Consider the following 21642-nt stretch of genomic DNA (forward strand, 5'->3'; position numbering starts at 1 on the left):
GTAAATGATGCAGAGAGATAGGGGAAGAAAGGACCAGGAGCTGAAAGGAGAGACAGAAATGTTGAGTGACATAGAAGATACTAGAAAAGGGAACTTACTTGTGTCCAGTATAAGAAGACAGGTGGTGGGATAGATTGTTAAAGTGAATGTTCAGCCAGGTGCAGTGACTCATGCCTGTAATCCCAGCACTTTGGGAGGCCAAGGTGGGCGGATCACCCGAGGTCAGGAGTTCAAGACCAGCCTGGCCAACATGGAGAAACCCGTCTCTACTAAAAATATAAAATTCGCTGGGTATGGTAGTACCCACCTGTAATCCCGTCTACACAGGAGGCTGAGGCAGGAGAATCGCTTGAACCCGGGAGGCGGAGGTTGCAATGAGCTGAGATCACGCCATTGCGCTCCAGCCTGGGAGACAAGAGCAAAACTCTGTCTCGAAAAATAAATAAATAAATAGAGTGAGTGATGAAGCCGTAGAACAGCCACCGTAGGGAGCACATTTGGAAATCAGCTTGGAATGGGTTCTGATGTTCTTGTGAACACTTACATATATTTGTTCCCCTAAGTAGAGTTTGCATGCATAGGTAAATTTTGTTTACATAATTAATCGGGCAGAGCCAGACTGTGCTTTAGCAATTTAATTTGCAAGTTTTGTCTTTGCATGAGATACTGAGAGTATTCCAGTGCAAGATACCAGATAGCAGCTACTGCATTGAGATGAGGCAAAAAATAGAGATGTTCCCGTGGAACTTCCTTCCGATTTCCATTGTTTTGATCACTTTGTGTTCAGTCATCTGCCTGCTTGTGTGTGCCCGTCCTCACCACGTGGAGACATTCAGAGGGTACAGGCTTCTGCGTGCTGGCATCTCTTTCACTCAGCCCAGTGCCTAGCATGTGGGGCAGGGCAGCTGAGGACCACAGTGACCGACACCTGCACTCGTACAGTGTGATGCAAGTTCAGCTCTTGGCCTTTGTTCCAGTGACTGTAGCTCATGACTGGCTAGAGGCACACATTTGAACAGGAAAGCTTTACAGGGGACCAGTTGTGCATAAATTTAACCGGGAAGCTAATGGTTGTAATTTTTTTCACTAGAAGATCCAATAAACACTGATCAGAGGGAGCTTTGATACGTGTATTTGAATTTCACAGATTAAACAAAGTGTGAGCCTGTTGAGTTGATCTCCTAATGAAAAATTGTCACATCCCACCCATGAATTACCAAGTGTTCCTTATGACCTAACTGTGAGTTACGTAGTTTTTTCTTACCTTACCTATCTGTTCACTAGGAGAGTTTTGCATAAAATACATGAATTGGGGCACTATCCTATGAGAATCTGTAAGAAAAATGTTGTAATTCATAGTACTAGGACATAAAAGCCATGGATCAAGAAGCTGGACCAAGACCCACAGAGGCAGTGGCTCAGCCAGTAATTGCACGGTATCATTGTAAGTCAGCCATGGTGAAACCTATGTGAAACTTACAGTTACAATGATTTTTTTTTTTAATGAAAACTCCAAGTCCCTGAGTGTTTAAGGTCATTACTGAAGGCATGACCTGCAGACACCCTGACCCCCACCTTCCTCCCCCACCCCCCTTTCCACAGCAGGTGGAGTGTTTGCATCTGCATCAATACACAAGTGGTGGGGTTGGGGGAGATCATTTGTTCTTCAAATTCAAGAGCCCAGTAGATTGGGATAAAATTCCTGAGCGACCAGACCCTCCCATCCTGACCTTTGTCACCAGCTCTCCAGAAATCAGGAACCAGGGTAACTGAGAGCACAAAGGACACCCACATACCGTGTGGGCCAGCCGAGGACTTTCTCTGAAGACTTTTCTCTCCCCTCCCACTCCAGCCCAGATCAGTCCCTTTCACAGATGGGGTGGGCCTCAGTGCCGACACCCCAAGGGGGACTAACCAGCCAGGGCCTCAGGCCCAGCCTCCACTCAGCACCCACATCACAGCACTTTGCTGCAGCCCCCAGAATATGCCCGGGGCACAGTGGCTGTCAGCACCTAGGGGAGTCACAGACCTTTGAGGGGCTGGCGGAGGCCATGGGCCCTCTCTGGCTGGGCGCTGTCCCCACACCCCTGGGAGTGAGGCTTGGCAGCATCAGTGGGCTGTTCAGGTGGAAGGGATCTCTCTCAGCCGCAAAGGGGCTGCATGTCCACCCAGCCAGAAAGGAGTGGGGAAAGGGCGAGTGGGATGGCACGTCCTTATGTCCCAGGCGGGGCCTGGGAGAGCCAGCCTAGGTAAGGGCAGTAAGCCGTGCTTGGAAGCTGGGCTACAGGGACCAAGAGTCTGGAAGGTCAGAGGTCCGTGCAGTAGACATGAGCCAGCCCAATGGCCACGGGCTGGGGACGGAGATAAGTAAAGTGGTTGGCAGACAGGTAGAAGAAAGTCAGTACCAATCATAGTTGCTCGCCAGCGGATTCTAATGCAGCTAGTTCACAGGCCAGGGCCTGGAAATATTGAGTCAAATGAGGTGTTGCGTCTAAAATCCCAGCTGAAGATTTCTTAATGAGGGTCTGATGCAGTGGCTCACACTTGTCACTCAGCACTTTGGGAGGCCAAGGAGTGAGGATCACTTGCAGTCAGGAGTTTGAGACCAGCCTAGGGTCTCAGGAGGCAAAGGCAGGAGGCTCGCTTGAACCTGGGAGGTGGAAGATGTAGTGAGCTGTGATCGCACTACAGCACTCCAGCTTGGACCACAAAGTGGGACCCCATCTCAAAAAAAAAGTATTCATGCTTGTCTGCAGTTAGTTATGCTCTTTGCCAGTGGTGCCTCCTCCTTTGGCAGGAATCATGAACAGAGGCCGACGTGAATCTGTGGAGTGTCTCTCGTGGACCAGGCCCCACATCCGCCTGGGTCTGTACACTTCATGGAACTAGCAGGAAAGCACTAGACAGTTGGTGCCCTTTGCCTTCATCTTATGGGTTAGAAAAAATGAACCTCGGAGGAGTCAAGGAACTTGCCCAAAGACTCCGATGTGGCAGGTGGGGTCGCAGGGGTAGCCCCAAGTTCCTTTCTTCCCATTCCAGACACGGCCCCAGAGTGGCTACCAAGTCTGGGGCCTGTCTCAGCTGAGATCCTCCTAAGGCGCGCGGGATCCCACGCACTCTGCCCAACTGAAACGAGGGAATTGATGCCTCTCCCACGGTAACAGGTCCTCTGCCATAAAAGAACAGAAACCTTCCCACGTTCCTCTTTCCATGGAGTGTCTGTGGATCTCTGCGAGTGCTTGGGTAGAAATTAACGCTGCATCCGGAGGTTAGCGGCCCTAACTTAATTTTCATCCCACAGATAAGGATGGTCAGCCGTGAGTTACATAGTTATTCTCGTAGGTTGCTTTGTGTGTGTGCCACACAGAGACTCTGACATCACTCGTCGATGTCATCAGGCCTTGTCCCCTGAGCCTTGGTTGAAACCTGGCTAAGCCATGCTGGCCTTAGGAACCACATCTGGAGGGTTGGGAGGTGCATGGATTCAGATCTCCGCTGCCGTGGTTGTCCAGTGCTGTGTGCGCCACCAGCCCATGCAGGGGCAGCTGAAGCCAGAGGCACTTCTATGACAGAGGGCCGGCAGGGGGACTGCTGTCTCGTGAAAGCTAAACTCTTCATCCCACACTCTGTGTTTCAGAACAAGAAGAAAACTTTGAGTTTATCATTGTGTCCCTCACTGGCCAAACGTGGCACTTTGAAGCCACGACGTATGAGGAGCGGGACGCCTGGGTCCAAGCCATCGAGAGCCAGATCCTGGCCAGCCTGCAGTCGTGCGAGAGCAGCAAGAACAAGGTAAGGCCCCAGGCTGCCCAAAACCAAGGCTGCGGCTGCTGAGGGGGAATGCGGGCCCCAAGTAATGCCCCAGGGAGGGGAAAATAGAGGACTGGTGTGAATGACAGGACCTAGCTATTCTTTGTGAGCAGAAAGCTCAATAACTAAAACGATCAGAAACACCTGTGTCTATACCGTCATATGTGAGTATTCCAGCCTGACTGTGCTTCCCTGGCAGAAGAGCCAAGGTTAAATCTTCACTCTCTCAGCCAATCCCAGAGGGAATCTTTTGGACTCTTGTGGCTTCTGGGTCCAAATTTATTTTTGTTCTGGACAGAATACGCTCAGAAAAAAAAGAGACGGACTTAAAAGATGCACTGTTCTCATAAATGCCCAGAATTCAAATTGACATCAAGTTGGAAAACTGTCTCTTGTTAGGGACATAAATGAAAAGTACAGGGTCTGTATGAGCGTGCAGGGAGCTTGGGAAGATAAAGTTTCTGTTATCTAAACTGATAAAGCCTGGTATGTTTTTTATTCAATAATTAGAGGTGGTGTTGCAGCTCTTTTCTATATTAAAAAAATAATTAGAGGCAATTTGTTTTTCGTAGTTATTTAGCTAAAAAAGAAAAAGATTTTAACCTGTATTTTTTTTCTCTCTTTTTTTTCTCTGGAGAGAGTCAGTCTGTCTGTCTGTCTGTCACCTAGGCTGGAGTACAATGGCACAATCCCAGCTCACTGCAATCTCCAAGCTCAAGCATTCCTCCCACTTCAGCCTCCTGAGTAGCTGGGACTACAGGCATGTGCCACCATGCCTGGCTTGCTTGCTTATTTATTTGTATATTTATTGATTTAATATATATTCTTTGTGGAGGTGGGGTTTCATCATGTTGCCCAGGTTGGTCTCAAACTCTTGGGCTCAAGTGATCCACCTGCCTTAGGTGCCCAGAGTGCTGGGATTACAGGCATGAGCCACTGCACCTGGCCTAACCTGTATTCTCTAGACTACTGCCCAGTGATATTCCTTCTACAAAAATCCTTTTTCCCATCAAGGATTGCTTCCATGTCATTATTTTAACGTTTGGTTCTCTTTAACCTCTTTGTTGGGACGCTGTAGATTTTTGGAGAGCATTTTGATATTTCAAACTATGTACAACTAGAAACTAAGAGACAGGACGTTACCCACCGACCTGCAGTTTCATTTGTAACCATTTAAAGAAATTTCTGCCAATGATTTATGTGCGGCTTTGTCACTGAAAAGAGAGTCTGTCTTTCAGAAAGATAAAGTGTCTTATTTTATTACCCTCTTTAACCAGGATAAACCAGACCATAGTCATTATTATTATAATGTAATTTGCTTCCCTTTTTAAAAAATGTTTTATACCCAAGGTGGGGAGAACCACTGCCTTTCATTCCATACACCCTGGCTTTACTGGGTCATGTCCACACGCATCCACAATGTGTCTCCTGAAACGAGCACAGGGTGCTTTGGGGCCACCTCGATGGGGAGCAACAGCACGCCGCATCCTCCAAGCGTGGGCAGCTCATTGTGCAAAGGAAGACGGGGAGGCAGGATGTGTTACCAAACAGAGAGGCACAGATTCCCGCCTTCATGGGAGAATCACAGTCTCTCACAGCAGACTCTGAGCCCATGCCATCTCGACCTAATTCAGGAAGATCTGGGATGGTGGCAGCCTTTCCTATTCCACACCTTGCCAGGCTCCTCCCCACTCATGTCTCAGCCGATGCACACATAAGCCTTTAGAATGCTGCCCTTTGGCCCCCACTAGGCGCCTGTGCTCCGGGGAATTGCTGCCTTGGGAGGAGGATGCGTTGAGCAACCAAAGGTGGCCGACTCACAGCTGGTCATCTTGGGCATTGGTTGAACAGGTGTGAGGGCATAAAACATGGAAATACTGTCCACAAGGAGTGGCAGGAGGGCAAAAACACAGGCCAAGTTGACCACCAGCTTTATAGTGTTTTACCTGCCAGTGGATAATTGAGAGCTGATACAAGTATAGGCATAGCTAGACAGACAGACAGAGAAACCAACCAACCACAGAAGTGATACATGTACACAGAGAGACAGAAGCACATCCGTGTGTGTGTGTGTGTGTGTGTGTGTGTGTGTGTGTGTGTGAGAGATCATACATGTGCATTCCAGAAGCCAATGTAAACTGTTTAAACATATTTTGAATACTTGGGTATCTAACCAAAGGGAATTAAAATTCAATAACACATGATGCTAATTAGACAGTAGTAATTAATACATTACAATTTATTATTATGTAGCAAGTAATATATTGTTTCACATCAATTTGACATGAGATGTTTCAATTTATGAAGAATTCTTACACAAAAATCAAGCTTATTGTAACTGTCCTCTGAAATTGATCAATTTTTGCTTTAACTATAATATTAAATGCATATTTAATAAATAAGCCTTAAAAACTGTACATAGCAGCCAGACACGATGGTTCACGCCTGTACTCCTGGTGCTTTGGGAGGCTAAGGTTGGGGGATCACTTGAGGCCAGGAGTTTGAGACCAGCCTGGGCAACGTAGGGAGACCCCCGTCTCTACAAATTTTAAAGTAGCCAGATGCATGGCTCACACCTGTAGTTCCAGCTACTCAGGAGGCTGAGGTGGGAGGACCACTTGAGCCCAGGAGATGGAGGCTGCTATGAGCTGTGATTGCAGTACTCCAGCCTGGGCAACAGAGCAAGATCTTCTCTCTAGGCGGGGAAAAAGGTACATCTCCAGTACATATCCTTTTACTTAGAACTTCTACTTCCGGGAATGTATTCTTAGTAAATAATCATGAATGTGTACCAAGACTTAGCCATCGTATGTTCTTACAGCATCGTTTATAATAGAGAAAAATTGGAAGTGACTTAAATGTCCACCAAAGAGAACTTAATAAATAGGTCTTCACTAAGTAGAATGCTATGCAGCCATTTAAAATGATGATGTCAGAGACTATGGGATGGCACTGAGCAATGAACAGATTCCGTTAGGCTGGAAAGGGCAGGTTTCTACACAGCAATATGTATTATGCTGGCTTTTTAAAGTACATATGTGTATGTAGATGTGTTCAAACAACAGGCTGAAAGAACAGATATCAAAATGTTAATAATGCTTAACTATGGATGGCCATATCATTGTTTACAAATCTTTATGTTCTTTTTCCCCTCTCTGTATTTTCTAAACTTGCTGCAATGAGCACGTATGTTTTTAAATCCTTTTTAAAGAAGACCATAGAGCTAGGTGCAGTGGCTCACACCTGTAATCTCAACACTATAGGAGGCTGAGGCAGGAGGATCACTTGAGCCCAGGAGTTCAAGGCTGCAGTGAGCTATGATCGCGCCACTGCACCCCAGCTTCATCCACAGAGCGAGACGCTGGCTTAAATAATAGTAAATAAATAAATAAATAAAAATAGAGCAAGCCATCAAGTGTAAGGTTAAGAATCAGCACCCTCAGCTATGCTCATGTTTCTCCCTGCCCCCACCTTGGTGAGTGGCTTCATCACTGTGACAACTGAGGGTCTTCAGATGACAGGTGCGTCTCCCAGGGTGATGTGTGGTACGGATGGGGTTTTCTGACAAGGAACCATGAGATATGTCTTACAGTGCTGATGGAGCCCTAACCCTGGGCTTATAAACGGATTATTTCTTTCTCATTCTTCATACCAAGTAGACATGTGGCTACTGCCCAGAAGGTTACCCATTTACCTTCTCCAGGTGACCATGGTCCATGTTTATTCACAGATGATCCAGAGCTGTCCTCTTTGCTCATTTCTGGCAGAGTCCCTCTCAGCTGATGAGTGTTAAAATGTGACATTTCCTCCCTCCCCCAGCCCCATGCATGATGATTTCTCCTTCAGTTATGCTGTTTCCCAAAGATGTCAAAACAGGGGTGATTGTTTGGAAATTACCCTCATCCTACATTTGCTCCCAATCTGTTTGATCTTTCCCTGACGTTATCAGTGATGTACGTTTCTCCTTGTATTTGTGTCTTCCTCGTGCCCAGTCCCGGCTGACGAGCCAGAGCGAGGCCATGGCCCTGCAGTCGATCCGGAACATGCGCGGGAACTCCCACTGTGTGGACTGCGATACCCAGAGTAAGTGTATGCGGTGGCAGCAGGGGCTGGCGCTCTGCAGCTGGAGACCACGTGGTCCCACTAGGCCTGGGTTGCAGGGGACTCACATCTGTCCTGTTGGCAGATAAGAGTTAACTGCTTTTAGGAAACTGAGATATTTTGTTTGGATTTTACCTTAACAGAGCACTTTCCACACAGGCCTCGCCCCTGTCTGCGGGGTGCGTTTCTCTGAGTCTTTCCTTGCCTTTGGCATCTGATGAGCAGCAGTCACACCTGGGGTGCGAAGGATTCGGCCCCACAGCCTGTGCCAAGGCTAGGAAGGCCGGGAGTTCAAGACCAGCCTGGGCAACACAGGGAGACCCCATCTCTACAAAAAATTAAAAATTAGCCAGGCATGGTGGCTGGCTTACTTTTTGATTAATTAGTGATCACTTACTGATTTTTTTTCATAAAAATAGAATATAATTGGTTCATTCCTGCCTAGAGATTTCTGGGTATTGTTTTTTTAATTTCACAATCATATGTTCTGGGTTTCACCATCAAATGATGTCTTTTTTTTTTTTTTTTTTTTTTTGGTCTTAAATCCATTACCCACTAATGCCTCTGATTGAACTGATACAAGTTGTAAGTACTGCTTTGTGCCATAGAGTAACCCAGTTTTATTTCATGCTTTCTGTTGTCTAATCCATACTATTATTTTCCCTTTGCAAAATTCATTTTGCTGTTCATAATATTGAGAGTATGGACTTATTTTCATTGTTGCAGTCCCAGCCCAGAGACAGTATTGGAGACATTCAGTAAACTTCTTCCATTCAGAATTTTTTTTTTTTAAGTAGTGTTTTGAAGAGAAGGAAGTCCAGTTCAAACAAGGTAAGAGGTGCTGGTACCAGGCTGGGTGCTGCCCAGGAGTTAAACGTGCATAGCGTGGTGAGTCCTGCCATCGTGAAGCCTGAAACGCACTGGACAAGGCACCGACCTGCTGACCATGGAGCTAAGCGCTGGGGAGAGTCATCAGGGGCACGCAGCGGCCTTGCCACCCACGCAGGAGCTGTCTGTCAGCAGGGCTCTGGAGATGGGCAGGGTGTGTACAGGGAAGGGGCCAAAGGAATCATTGTGAGCAAAGTGAGTGGCTTGAGGAGAGCTTCTCCGGGTGGTTGTAGGATCAGAGGTGCTGTTTGGGCTGGGAAACCGGTAGAAGCCAGTTGGAGTGTGAGTGCTAAGTGAAACTTTCCAGCTTTGTTCTTCATTTGTAAGCAGAGGGACATCATTGGAGTTTTAGAGCAGGAAGGAGATGGACCCTGAGCTCCACTTGGGGAGACGGATCTGGCCAGACCATTTTGAACAGACTGGAATAGAGGCAAAGCAGGGAGGAGGCCAGCCGGGGTCAGCTCGGCCGGGAAGGGAGACAGGAGCCCAGGACTGCTCCAGACAAAAGGGAAGGGAAGCACCCCTCCAAGAGTGCACTCAGCGGCGTAGCAGGCAGGAGAGAGATCAAAAGTCCGTCCGCGGCCTCTGTGGAGGAGTCTGTCCTGCGGCTGAGGGAAGGGGTTCTTCTCCAAGTATCTTGGGGTTCTTCTTTAAAGCACCTCCTTGTGTTTGAATTTTTAAGTTTTACTTTCAAACGTGTGGTGAAATGAAGTTCGAAGAGAGAAGCAGTTATTTGAAGTATGTTTCTATCAAAAAGTTTTAAAAGTAAGAGCTTTTTTAAAAGCACAAACCTGAGAAATATTAGAACATCCATTAAGGAAAATGCCTGCAGTTGTTTCCACCATGCATCTGAAGGTTGCTTTAAAAGAAAGCCATCCGTGGCTTGCGGGGACCGTGATACCTGGCAAATCGGAGGTCGCAGGTCCTGTCTGAGATGAGCTTGTGCATGTGAGTGCAGATGGGGGTGGGAAAGGGAGGCCAGTGCAGGGGAGGTGTGGGCCAGTTTGTTCTGAGCAAGACCACCTGAGCAGATAGACAGGGACAAAGGAAAGGGCAGAGTTTGACAATTCAGGAGAAAGAGGCAATAGCAAGCACGCATTTGCTAAATGTGTGGTCTGTGTCAGCCCCGTGCCAAACCCTCGCATGTGTTGTCTTTTCATTCTGCAACCCTAACAGTTGCTGCTCCTGTGGGCCCCACTTAAAGGGGAGGAATTGAGGAGCCTGAAGGGTCAAGTCATTTGTCTGAGGTCACAGAAATAGCAAGTCCCGTAGCAGGATTCAAACCAAGCTGTTGGCCAGCCTGCTGTATTTTCTCAAGAACAAGGGCCTTGAGAAGAATGGAAAGGCTCAGAAGATGTAGCACGTTGGCAAGGATGTGTTAAGTAAAAATACCCAATTTTGGTGAAAGTACCAGGATAGGTACACTGCCCACACTGATGATGAACTGTAAACCCCTCCATGGGGCCTTTTGAGAATGTATATAAAAGCTTTTGAAGAGTGGATGCCCTTGACTCCAGGTGTACACTCCAGGAACTCCAGTGTAAACCGATGGGATTGAGCAAGGCAGGCGCAGAGATCTGTCTTTCCAGGTGTTCATCACAGTGCTTTGTATGGCGAAAAAATCAGAAGCATCCCAAATGTCTTAACAATTGAAAAGCAGTTCATGGTGATGTCTTCTCTTTTCTACCTTTAAAAATCATGGGAAAAGACTTAATTGAGTCTGGGCGTGGTGGCTCACACCTGTAATCCCAGCACTTTGGGAGGCCGAGGTGGGTGGATCATCTGAGGTCAGGAGTTCGAGACCAGCCTGGCCAACATGGTGAAACCTCATCTCTACTAAAAATACAAAAATTAACCGGGCATGGTGGCACATGCCTGTAATCCCGGCTACTTGGGAGGCTGAGGCAGGAGAATCACTGGAACTGGAGAGGCGGAGTTGCAGTGAGCCAAGATCGCGTCATTGCACTCCAGCCTGGGCGACAGGGTGAGACTTCATCTCAAGGGAAAAAAAGGGAGGGTGGGGGGCTTGAGATAAAGAAACTTCATAATGTGTTGTACAATGAAAAAGGGGTATGACAATGAGTCTGGATGAACCTAACGAATATTTACAGGTATTTAGCGGGGAAAGATCTGTAAGGCTAAACTCTGAAAGGTTAGCACCAGTTGTGTCTGAGTGGTAGGATCTTTTGAGGCTTGGGGATTTTCATGCAGCGTGGAATTTGGAATTGTGGTAACAGCTCCCTGGCCCCCTAATGCTCTAGACCGCCAGGAGCCCCCTCTGTCTGCGCACTGGGCACATCCCAGAGCACTGTTTCCAGAGTGGACGCTGAGCTGGAGCGTTGGGGGTGCCTGTCTATAAAGGGTTTCCTAGAGCCAGTGAATTTGGGAAACTCTTAACAGCATCCACCTCCCAGGAAGTTGCAGCCTTCGGACATCTGTGCTTCTGAGGAGTCCTGCTCTGAAGATACCTGTTCAGCACGGCCCATCCCAGCGTGTCCCAGGCCCATCGGACAGTGGGGCCTTTGTTTAGGGCGCCTGTTGCCTGCCTTCTGCCAGGAACATGCCAAGAGAAGTCCACACCTGAGGGCCCCTGAGAATCCTAGGGCTTGGGACCATCAGCGGCTCTCACCAGCAGGTCTGACCTTCATGGGCAGGCCCTGAGAGGCAGCCCACCATTTCTGCTGGTTTCTGTCTGCCCATCCATGTCATCCGTGAAGCCCTGGTCAGAGCTGACCGTGTGCTGCTCCCTCCCGCCCTGCTGCGTGGACCTCACACGTGCCCCTCTCTCCTGGGCCTTTCCGATGTCTAGAATCCTGCCTTATTTCCCTTTGTGGACTCCAGGCCTGCACACAAGAGGGAACTGGCACCCACTGCTACCACCAGGTAGCTCACCACAGCCTACGGTAGGAGCACATCCAGGCTGTCATCTTCAGCTTGGCCCACAAATAGAACCTCGGGTCCCGCAACGTTGGGTCTCTGTCCCATTGTTGCCTCTTAGTCCTTCCCTGACCACCAGGTTTGAAATCACACACACACATCCCTACTCCCTGCTGTCCTGCCCTGGGGGCTTCCTAGCTCTGGTGTATCGTACAATTTTCTTAGCTCTTTTCTGGTTTGGGCGGGGGCAGGAGTGGGTTGAGATGGGGTCTTGCCCTATAGCCCCGGATGGAGTGCAGCAGTGCAGCAGCTGGGCTGCCTCTCAGGGCCTGTCCTTGGTTGCAGCAGTATAATCATGGCTCACTGCAGCCTTCAACTCTTAGGCTCCAGCAATCCTCCCACCTCAGACTCCTGAGTAGCTGTGACTACATGTGCATGCCACCATGCCGAGCTAATTTTTTAAAATTTTTGTGGAGAGGTAGTCTCACTATGCTGCCCAGGCTGTTCTTAAACTCCTGGCCTTCAGCGATCCTCCCCCATTGGCCTCCCAAAGTGCTGGGATTATAGGCAGGAGCCACTGTACTGGGCCTGGTTTTTTTTACTTTTTCCTGGTTGGTCTGTCCCCATAGAATCTACATCCTACATTTCTGTGGGCAGGGATTTTTCTCCGTTTTCTTCACCGCTGTATCCCCAGAAGCTAGTGTGTTAATATTGGTTGAATATGTGAAGGAACAGATGTAATTACAGCCAACACCTAACACTGTACTTCCCATGGGGCAGCCACTGCTCTAAGTGCCTCGTAGCTTTTAATCCTTCTGACAGCCCCTTGAGGATGGGAATTATTAGCCTCATTTCTCAGGAGGGGAGCTGAGGCCCGGAGAGCGAGGGGCTTGCAGAGGACAAAGGTGGAAAGGCAGTGCTGGCAGGTGGCACGCACACAGGTGTGGGGGCCTGGAGAGCAGGCACGGCAGGCCTGGGGCTGTGGAACCAGCAGGGCCTGAAGCCAGGTCGGGGGCAGGAGACAGTTCAGAGGTCTGAGGCCATGCCAGGAGGCTGGGATCAGCCACAGGCTGAGGTTCTCCACCCAGGCGGAGACACAGCGAAGTGTCCCAGTTGGCCTTAAGACATCTTTCAAGGAAATTGCAGTGGTGATGCTTAGATACCAACCCTTGCCGATGAGTCATTCTCTGCTGGAGCAGAGGCGAGGTTCTCCCCTCAGTCAGCCCCAGCCTTCCCTGTCTCTGAGCGGAGGGTGGTGAGCACGGGGCCCTGGAACACTTTACCCCCCACCCCCTGCAACATTTTGGGTTTCACAGAATTCAGAGTCCAGGCACAGGAACGTGTCCCACGCATTCATGTCGTCCTTCAGATCTGGACCTGACAGCCTGGGAACTGCTTGGGGGAGGTAGGAGGCAGGTGCACGAAGGTCTGAACGAGGGGCTAGCGTGAGTGGCTTCTGTGTCTGCAACCCACAGCGGCATGGAGGGCGGTGGGGTGGGCATAGGAACCAAATCAGAGGTTCTGGCAAGAGTTTAGGCAAGTGGCTGTAGGGATCCAGATGTGAGTAGGGACAGTGTGTGAGACCTTTCCCCACAGCACTTGGTGATGGGCCAGATGCGGGGACGTAAGGGAGCAGGAGAGGTGCTGGGTTTTGAGCGGTGGTGTGACATGATCAGCAGTACTGTGTTCAGTGCGGCCCTGGCTGTTGTGTGAAGAGGTCTGCAGGGAAGTGACGGGCGAGGCCACAGACAGGAGCCCCTTGCACCCCAGTTGCGATACTGGTGAGGATGCCCATCGGAGCAGTAGGTTCAAGAAGAAAGGGTTGGACTTACGAGAGGTTGAGAACGTTGTGATTGGCTGTGGGAATGATGGAAGAATCAAGGTGGACCCCTGGGGTCCCAACTTGAATAGCTGAGACAGGAAGGACCTGGCAGAAGAATGCATTTGCAGAGTGGATGTTGTCGAGGAGATTCTCCCAACTGAAATGTACGTGGTCGTTGCGTGTATGATAATTCGGGAGCCAGGAAGAGGTGTTAGTGCTTGGGTGGTGATTAAAGTGTGGGTTGGGTTGGCCTAAAAGAGACTACAGAGTCGGAAGAGATGACCCCACAGGAGCCCTGAGGTCAGGGAGGAAGAGCTGGGAAAGAGATCACAACAGAGCAACCAGGAAAGTGGGAAAAAAATCCAGAGAGGTTGTCGACCAAAAAGGTATCAGAAGTTAGCCCTGGCCCAGCACAGTGGCTTATGCCTGTAATCCCAACACTTTGGGAGGCCCAGGCAGGAGGATTGCTTGAGCCCGGGGGTTCAAGACCAGCCTAGGGAACATAGCAAGACCCCATCTCTGCAAAAAAAATGTAAAAAGTTAGCCAGGCATGGTGGTATGCACCTGTGGTCCCAGCCACTCGAGAAGCTGAGGCAGGAGGATCACTGGAGCCCAAGAGTTTAAGGCTGCAGTGAGCAGTGATTGTGCCACCATGAGAGACCCTATCTCAAAAAAAAGTAGTAGTCAATGTTGTGAGGAGGGGTTGGGCAGTGACCAGCCCACAAGAGGCCAAGTGAAATGTTGGCCACAGGAGTCTTTTGGGTTTGGCCCTGGAAGGGGCTGGTGACTTTGGCTGTGCTGCATCCATGATCTGGAGGTGGAGACCTGGTTGTCAGTGATCCAGAGGTGCAGAAGCAGAGGGGGCCAGTGGAGAGGTGGGCTGTGCAGACACAAAGGGAGAGCCACAGGCGAGGAGGGGTCCATGCCAGCTGTGTGCCATGCCTCCACCCTCCACACCCCCAGACCAGGGCATCCCCCATGTGGCCATCCTTCCTGTCCCCGCTGCCCTCTTCCTTCCCATGCCACTTGCGCATTGGTTCTGACTGCACTTTTTAGCATTGAGTCTTTGCGTTTCTCTGTTCTCTTCTGCTTGGGTTTTCTCCATTTGATGCATAGGTTTCTCCTTCCCAGCCAGAACCTCTCTGAGGTCACAGATCTCTCTTCTTGCATTTCTTTTTTTTTTTTTTGAGAAGGAGTCTCGCTTTGTCGCCCAGGCTGGAGTGCAGTGGCAGGATCTCAGCTCACTGCAACCTCCGTCTCCCGAGTTCAAGCGATTCTCCTGCCACAGCCTCTCGAGGAGCTGGGATTACAGGTGCCCTCCACCATGCCCAGCTAACTTTTTTGTAATTTTAGTAGAGACAGGGTTTCACCATGTTGGTCATGCTGGTCTCGAACTCCTGACCTCAGGTGATCCGCCCATCTCGGCCTCCCAAAGTGCTGGGATTACAGGCATGAGCCCCCGCGCCCGGCGTCTTCTCACATTTCTTGTGGTATCTATCACTGCCTTCTTGCACGTGCAGTAGATGTTAAATAAAGGACTGGTTTTCTGATTTCTGATCAACTGGCGTAACGCTATTGCTGGTCACTTGACATTTATAAAACAAGAGATGTCTCCCCAGTGAGTCAAATGTGACCTGAGCTGCTTGGTCTTTTGTAGACTGTTCAAGTGTGCCCGGAGTAAACATTGCCTGTTCCCAGGAGAGTAAGCCGTGTCTACTTACAGCGGTGAAAGCCATTGACTCTCAAGGTCAACCCCATCTTGGCACATCAGCTGTAGATTCTAGCATGAAGTCAACCCGGGCCTGAGTTCTTGGTCTTCTGATGATGCCAGCCAGTTTCACGCAGTGAATGCTCCAGTTCTGGGGTCCCAGTGCTGCTGTCTGAACCCATTTCTTGTCCTGCACAATCCTTACACTAGTCCTTGGTCTAGTTTCACAGCCCAAAGCCTGTCACCATTCCTTCTGCAAGTCAGCGTTGGTTGCGCTGCGTGACAACCCCACCAAAGGGCCTTGCCCACGGTGCAGTTGCTTCAGTAGCTATAGTTAAATAAGATCACTGAAAACGATATTTTTTCACTGTAGTGTACCTCTCTCTCATCTTTGAAATTTGCAAGCATGCCCGTTGTGTACCTCCTAGAAACTTTAATGTGCCAGTGGCTGCAGAGGTAGCAATAAGGGAATGACCAGAGTCACGGTGTCACCCAGCTGCCCCTCAGCACTTCTCCTCGGCAGCAGCTGTCCCCAGTGGATGCCGAGTCACACGTGTTTTTTTCCCGTACAGGTCAGCCCTCTCAAGGTGAAAGCTGCTGTGATGTATGGGAAAGTGCATCTTTTCTATCCAAACCAAAGCTGTCAATTATTTATTGTGTGGGAAATTCCAAGGCTTTGGCTTCAGCCAAATGTGTTCTGAAGCTACTACCAACTGCCAGTCGTTTGGGACACCTCAAACAGGACTGAGCACTGGCTAGGGAGCATTTCTTCTAGCCATGGATGTGGTTCTAGGAAGAGCCTGTCAACGCGAAGTTTGACTGATTCGTGGCCTTGTATTTCTAAGGACAGTTGGAATGAGAGATGATGGTCTGATTGCATTTAGCATTCTGTTCCTCTTCCCATAGATCCTAACTGGGCCAGTTTGAACTTGGGAGCCCTCATGTGCATCGAGTGCTCAGGGATCCACCGGAATCTTGGCACCCACCTTTCCCGAGTCCGATCTCTGGACCTGGATGACTGGCCAATCGAGCTCATCAAGGTGATGTCGTCCATCGGGAACGAGCTAGCCAACAGCGTCTGGGAAGAGAGCAGCCAGGGGCGGACGAAACCCTCAGTAGACTCCACAAGGTAGGAACTTTGGAAGATGCCTGGCTCCCGACACGTTTGCCAACAGTTAGGCAACTGGAAGTGATCATAATGACAGCCACAGTTGGGATGGTCCTGATAACCTGTAGGAGTTCAGGAGTTCTGATTCATCCGGCATAGGAATGTCAGTGTTTAAAATTGGTCTTAAGCAGACGTGGAAAATTCACACTCCTTAATTTTTTATATTTGTTTTTAGGCCTTGGGGATTTCTCTCCCCCTCTTAGAAATGTATTAAGCTTCTAACCTTATGAATACATTACTTTAATTAATACATTTCTAATAGGCATAAGCTGTGCCGTTGACACTAATTATGAATTTTTGATCCTTTAATTTTGTTATTCTTATAGCTTTGATAAGCATCTGCTCTGTCACTCCCCCCCGCCACCATCACACAAAAGTTATTTTTATGGTAACAAAATATATTTTATTTTCTAAAATATATCTCTAACACATTTAGTCAACCAAGTTCAGCATAATGTATGGTGTAACTCCTCATTAATGTTAATTGTTAAACTGTGTAAAAAACGCATTTATTTTGAGGCCGTTTAGTTTCTCATTTTTCATTTACAGCTATTATAAACCGTTTTTGAGTACACATACATATTTAATGTTCCTAAGAGGTGATAAAATGGCATGTCTTCCGAGAAGGCGTGTGGCGTGGAGGCAGAATAGAGCATTTCATCTCCGTGCTTGTCTAAAGCAAGTGACTTCCAGGGTTGCCCAGGTGCTGTGTTTTTCCCCCACAATAGGAAGTAGGGGTTTGAGGTTTGCTGTCAGTGTTTGCCTCTCAGGTGTCTGAAGAGATGAAGGGAGAGGAGAGGTCTCCCATCGCTGGTACTTTTTAGGTTCCTCTGATTTGTTTTGCTGCTGATCAGATACAATGAAAGTTCAAGTGGTAATCTGTGGTTCAGCCACAGAAACCGGTTTCTACTGCAGAGCAGTAAGAACGTGAGAAGGGCTGGTGGACTTCAATTCATTAACACTGAAAAATGAATTTGTGGTGCCACCTTTGGCTCACTGGAGAGAATGAAGCTGGTGTGTTACTCATCTTGCTCTCCATATGAGGGATTCTGTGGTAGTGGGGAGGACAGGAAAGGTGCAAAGAACGTGTTTGTTTAAAATTGCATGGTTTTGATACATGAGCACTTTATGAGTTATGCTCTATAGTGTAAACAGGGGTAAGTTTCTTACAAACTGAAGAAATTGTGGACTTTAAAAATTATTTTTCTCGATTTAACACTACCATGGAAATCGGCTGGGTCATCGACTGTGGACATGCTTAAAACATGAATTCATGTTTTAATACCTATTTTTTAAAAGATAATAACATTGGAGGAAACCTGGGTCTGAAAATGAAAAATGATTGGAAATTAGATTGAGCTGAATGTATGAATGCAGAAAACATTGAAATAAGTTGGAAAAAACGATGCATCTTACAGTTTATATGTAAAAGAAGCACATTCACTATTTTTAATACCCTGAATTATTAGAAGTTTGTTTATCCATCCATTACAATTTAGAAACAATTTAGAATTATTAGAAGCAAATATATGGGTTCATGTTTTACCTGATAAATATTTTATAATTTCATCTTCATTCATAAATGAAGATTGTGTGTGCACAGGTATTTCATAGTTCTAATTTGCATCCTTGAATTAAGTTCTTGAGTGTAGAGCCCAGTCTTTTTTCCAGTGTTACATACATCACATCATTGTATTTTAGAGACCTATTGCTGAGACTTGCTTTCTCACAAGTGCAGTGGTTGCAGGTCAGTCCCATCTTTTCTTCAATCACCATAGCTTTCCTAAAGAGCAGTGCCGAGTTGTAACTCCTCTCCGAGACTGTGGTGTTGGTGATGTGGTTCCCTGCTGTTGCTGAAGGTAACTGTGGAATTTCCAAATTCCCTTCGCACCTAAGAAGATAAACACATACAAGAATTGAATGTTTCTTTGTGCCTGTGGTAATTTTCCTGGGGAGTTTTGTTTTCAATGAAAATCAGCAAATAATCATTGAGCATTTTCTGGTAGAAAAGAAACAGTAAGTGATGATTGCAGTTCCCTGGTGATTGGTGAAGGTTCTCAGGGCCGCCTGAGGATGCCAGGGCTCGGGAGAGTGCTGGCAGTAGGTGCGTTCTGGGAAGTGTCACTGGAGAGATGGCATCTGAGCTGGAATAGGGAGTGATTCCCGGGGCCGCGGCCAGGGGACCAGGTGGGAAGGCTGGTTGGAGGATGGGAGTGGCCTCGGGGGTGCAGGCTTGGCCCGTGGGGAGGTATGCATGTCGGTGAGTCCAGCACCGTGGATGGCAGCCTCCCATGAATGAGGAGGAGCAGGGATGGGGGAGGCCCAAAGAGCAGAAGCAGGAAGGGCCTCTGAGCCAGGCACTTTAAAAGCAACCCTGGGGGCAGGGGAGAGGGGAGGGGTTTGTCTCTTCATGGGTTCTGTCTGTCCCTTCCAGCTGGAAGGCCGGGGTCCTGGTGGAACATGCGGGAAGCCTTAACTACACTGTCCAAAGCAAAACACACCCAGCCCAATAACAGAGTAGAAATTCAGACTCCCACCACCTTCACCACCTCCTCAATAGAAAATGGGAAAGTGAAAGCTGGGGCTGGAATCTCCGCATGCAGTTCTGTCCATGACGTGAGAAGATTCTTCCTTTCGAAGCCACCCCCGCTCCCCCTTCCCTGCTCCCTCCACCCCTCCTGGTCTCTGCAGAACCTACGATTGTTAGGAGAAACAGCTGGAAGGTTCTTTTAATGTGGCCCTGAGGTAATACCAAAAAGAAATATTTTAATAAATTTTTATCTGTATCGAAGGAAAAGCCAAGTGCAATATATTCGGTGTAATTCTTTGAAAAAGGGCCCAGCTGTTTTCCCGAGGAGCTCTGGTCCATTCCATCTTGTGCAGAAGATTCATTCTGACAGTGGAATATAATTAGAAATGCGTCATTCCGCCTGCCCCCACCCCCAAACACACGCGCGCGCGCGCGCGCACACACACACACACACACACAATTCAAGACCATGGGGAAGTAGAACACAGCAGATCTTCCCCCAAAGAGACTGCCGCACACTGGAGTCACCTATTTGTGCGGCCAGTTAGGACAGCAGGCGCCCTGGACAGCCGGCCTCTGCCGTGTCCCTGCACCCCTGATTAGGGCAGCTTCAGACGTCTTATAATTGGTTCTAGTAAATCTCTGCCGCCCTGAGAACTGCCGTTCAAACTTGAGCAACATCATGATCAATCGAAGCTGACGGCTGAAGCAGTATTGACTTCTCATTCCTAAACAGGGGAGTCATTAGTCAAGAAAAGCATCTTTTAATTACTCCCAGGAAGAAAAAAAAAAAATCTTTTTGGATGGATTCTGCAACAACTGCCATTTTTTCCCAGTGCATTCGATATTAAATTTATTGTCACAGGAGGGGAGAGGACGCCCTTCGTCCCCCTCTGTAATGGGGGTTTAATTTGGAGAAAGAAGCGCGTTAGAGAACAGATCGATGCTACAACAATTAACTACATCTGGGGTAGAATCAGAATTCCCCTCTCTAATTGCTATTGATACCATTTAAGCACACACTTAAAATATTGATTTTAAGTGGGGATGTTGAAGTGGTGGTGAGGTAGTAACAGTGGACAGAACTAACTAGGTTTTAGGGGTTTAAGAAGGGAGCAGTCAGCTGTGTGTAGGACAGGACTTATAACACCTGGCTTGTGTATTTGTGTGGTACCATAGCATAGTGTGTTGTAGGGCATTGAGCAGCGGGGCCGGGGGCTACCAGCCAGGCAGGGCTCTGGGTTCCAGTGTTAGAGGCACATGGTGTTACTGAAGGGAGAAGTTGCCAAGCTCCTTGGTGAGCCTTTCAAAGGCAAGAGTAATAAGCTCAGAGGTGAAGATGTTGAAACAGTGGAGCGAATGTCTCCTGCATGAATGAATGATTGAACAAGTAACTGAGTGAAAGCGGGAACTCGTCATCATGGAACACATGTCAGGTGCTCTTGCTCCTTCGGGGCCTTGGAATTCCTCATGTGAGTGAAACTGGGGCTTTGACGTTTGCAGCACCAGCAAAGCCGTCTCAGTAAACCCGTCCACGCACATCCTCTCTCCCTCTCTCCATCCTCTCATCCTCTCTCGCCGGCACAGCAGTGTTTCCGGGGCTGCACCGCAGCGCCCTGGCCCGTTGTTCTTTGTTGTTGTCCCCATTGCACTTAAAAACATTTGGGATTGGCTGCAGTGCAGGTGATTTCCTAGCAAGACGTAGCAGAGCCCTCTGGTGCCTCATTCCTCTTGGCAGAAGCCTCATTCTGCAAGACACTGCGTCTCCCATCTCTGCGTCCCGGTGTCAAAGCATTTGGCCCCCAAGGCCTTGCAGGGACTCGCTGCTATTTGCATTTCAGTGCAGGTAGCCTGTTTACACGGGGGTTTGGGAGCCTGCTGATTTGGGCCAGGAAATCAAAGGAACCTGGAAGTGGAGAACAGTGTTTTCAATTCCCTGAAAGAGCCCATGAGAGGAGCTCTAAGCGCAACTGAAATCACCCATTACCTCTTTGATGCCACTTGGAAGGGAACCGAGTTTGCTGATTTAGTATGTGTTCTTTTCCCTTTTTTAGCATCCTTTCTCTTTTTCTTCCCCCCGTTATTTGTAAGTTCACCTCCGTGCCTAAACTCCCTTCTCGTCTTTAACCTATAAAAAGATGTCGCCTTCGATAGGAAGATTTGGGGCCAGACATCAGAAATCTGCGTGGGAGAGACTGGCCGTACACTTCCAGATGGAACAAGTCTGCCCAGTGATGTGAGTTCCGTCTCTCTTTGATTCTGGAACTCCACTTTCATCTTATTTATGCACATGGAGATATTGATAAAGGGGAAATGTATCCAAACTGAAAATAATTGGATCCCTACAGCTAACTCTGAGATATTAAAAGCAGTACCACTTGGCTGTGTCTTTGTCTTGTTAGGTTTGATCATAAGATCACAATATAGTAATCTCGGGCTCAAATTTCTGGCATAAAGATGCACTGTTCCAAATGTGGCCTCAGGGAACACGACTGCCCACACAGCCCCAGGATTGTCTCATCTTATTATTTTTCAACAGTTCTTGGCCTGCTGAGGTCAATGTTTTGTCTCTTTTGAGTGTTCCTCTATGCTTGACACCTTTTCCTATTTTCTTTCTTTAAAAAAAAAAAAAATGGGGAGGGGGAGAAAGGAGAAAAAAAAAATAAAAAAAGGACTTTGCCGCGATGACCAGAGTCCATCTGCAGTTGGGTGGCATCTGCTCCCCACATGTCACTTCC

At 48.2% G+C, this 21642-nt stretch overlaps 1 protein-coding gene across 11 annotated transcripts in view; it reads left to right on the top strand.

Annotated features, from left to right (window-relative positions):
* AGAP1 (ArfGAP with GTPase domain, ankyrin repeat and PH domain 1) overlaps positions 1–21642 on the top strand; it is a 645437-nt gene that overhangs the window by 544931 nt on the left and 78864 nt on the right. For all 11 annotated transcript variants that reach the window (XM_005574702.5, XM_005574705.5, XM_005574700.4 and 8 more), the window contains 3 exons: positions 3638–3792; positions 7803–7893; positions 16113–16335. In XM_005574702.5, coding sequence (XP_005574759.1) covers positions 3638–3792; positions 7803–7893; positions 16113–16335 — 469 coding nt within the window. The remainder of the gene's footprint in view (positions 1–3637; positions 3793–7802; positions 7894–16112; positions 16336–21642) is intronic.

This window comes from Macaca fascicularis, chromosome 12, assembly GCF_037993035.2.
Source record: "Macaca fascicularis isolate 582-1 chromosome 12, T2T-MFA8v1.1".
NCBI classification, from domain to species: Eukaryota; Metazoa; Chordata; class Mammalia; order Primates; family Cercopithecidae; genus Macaca; species Macaca fascicularis.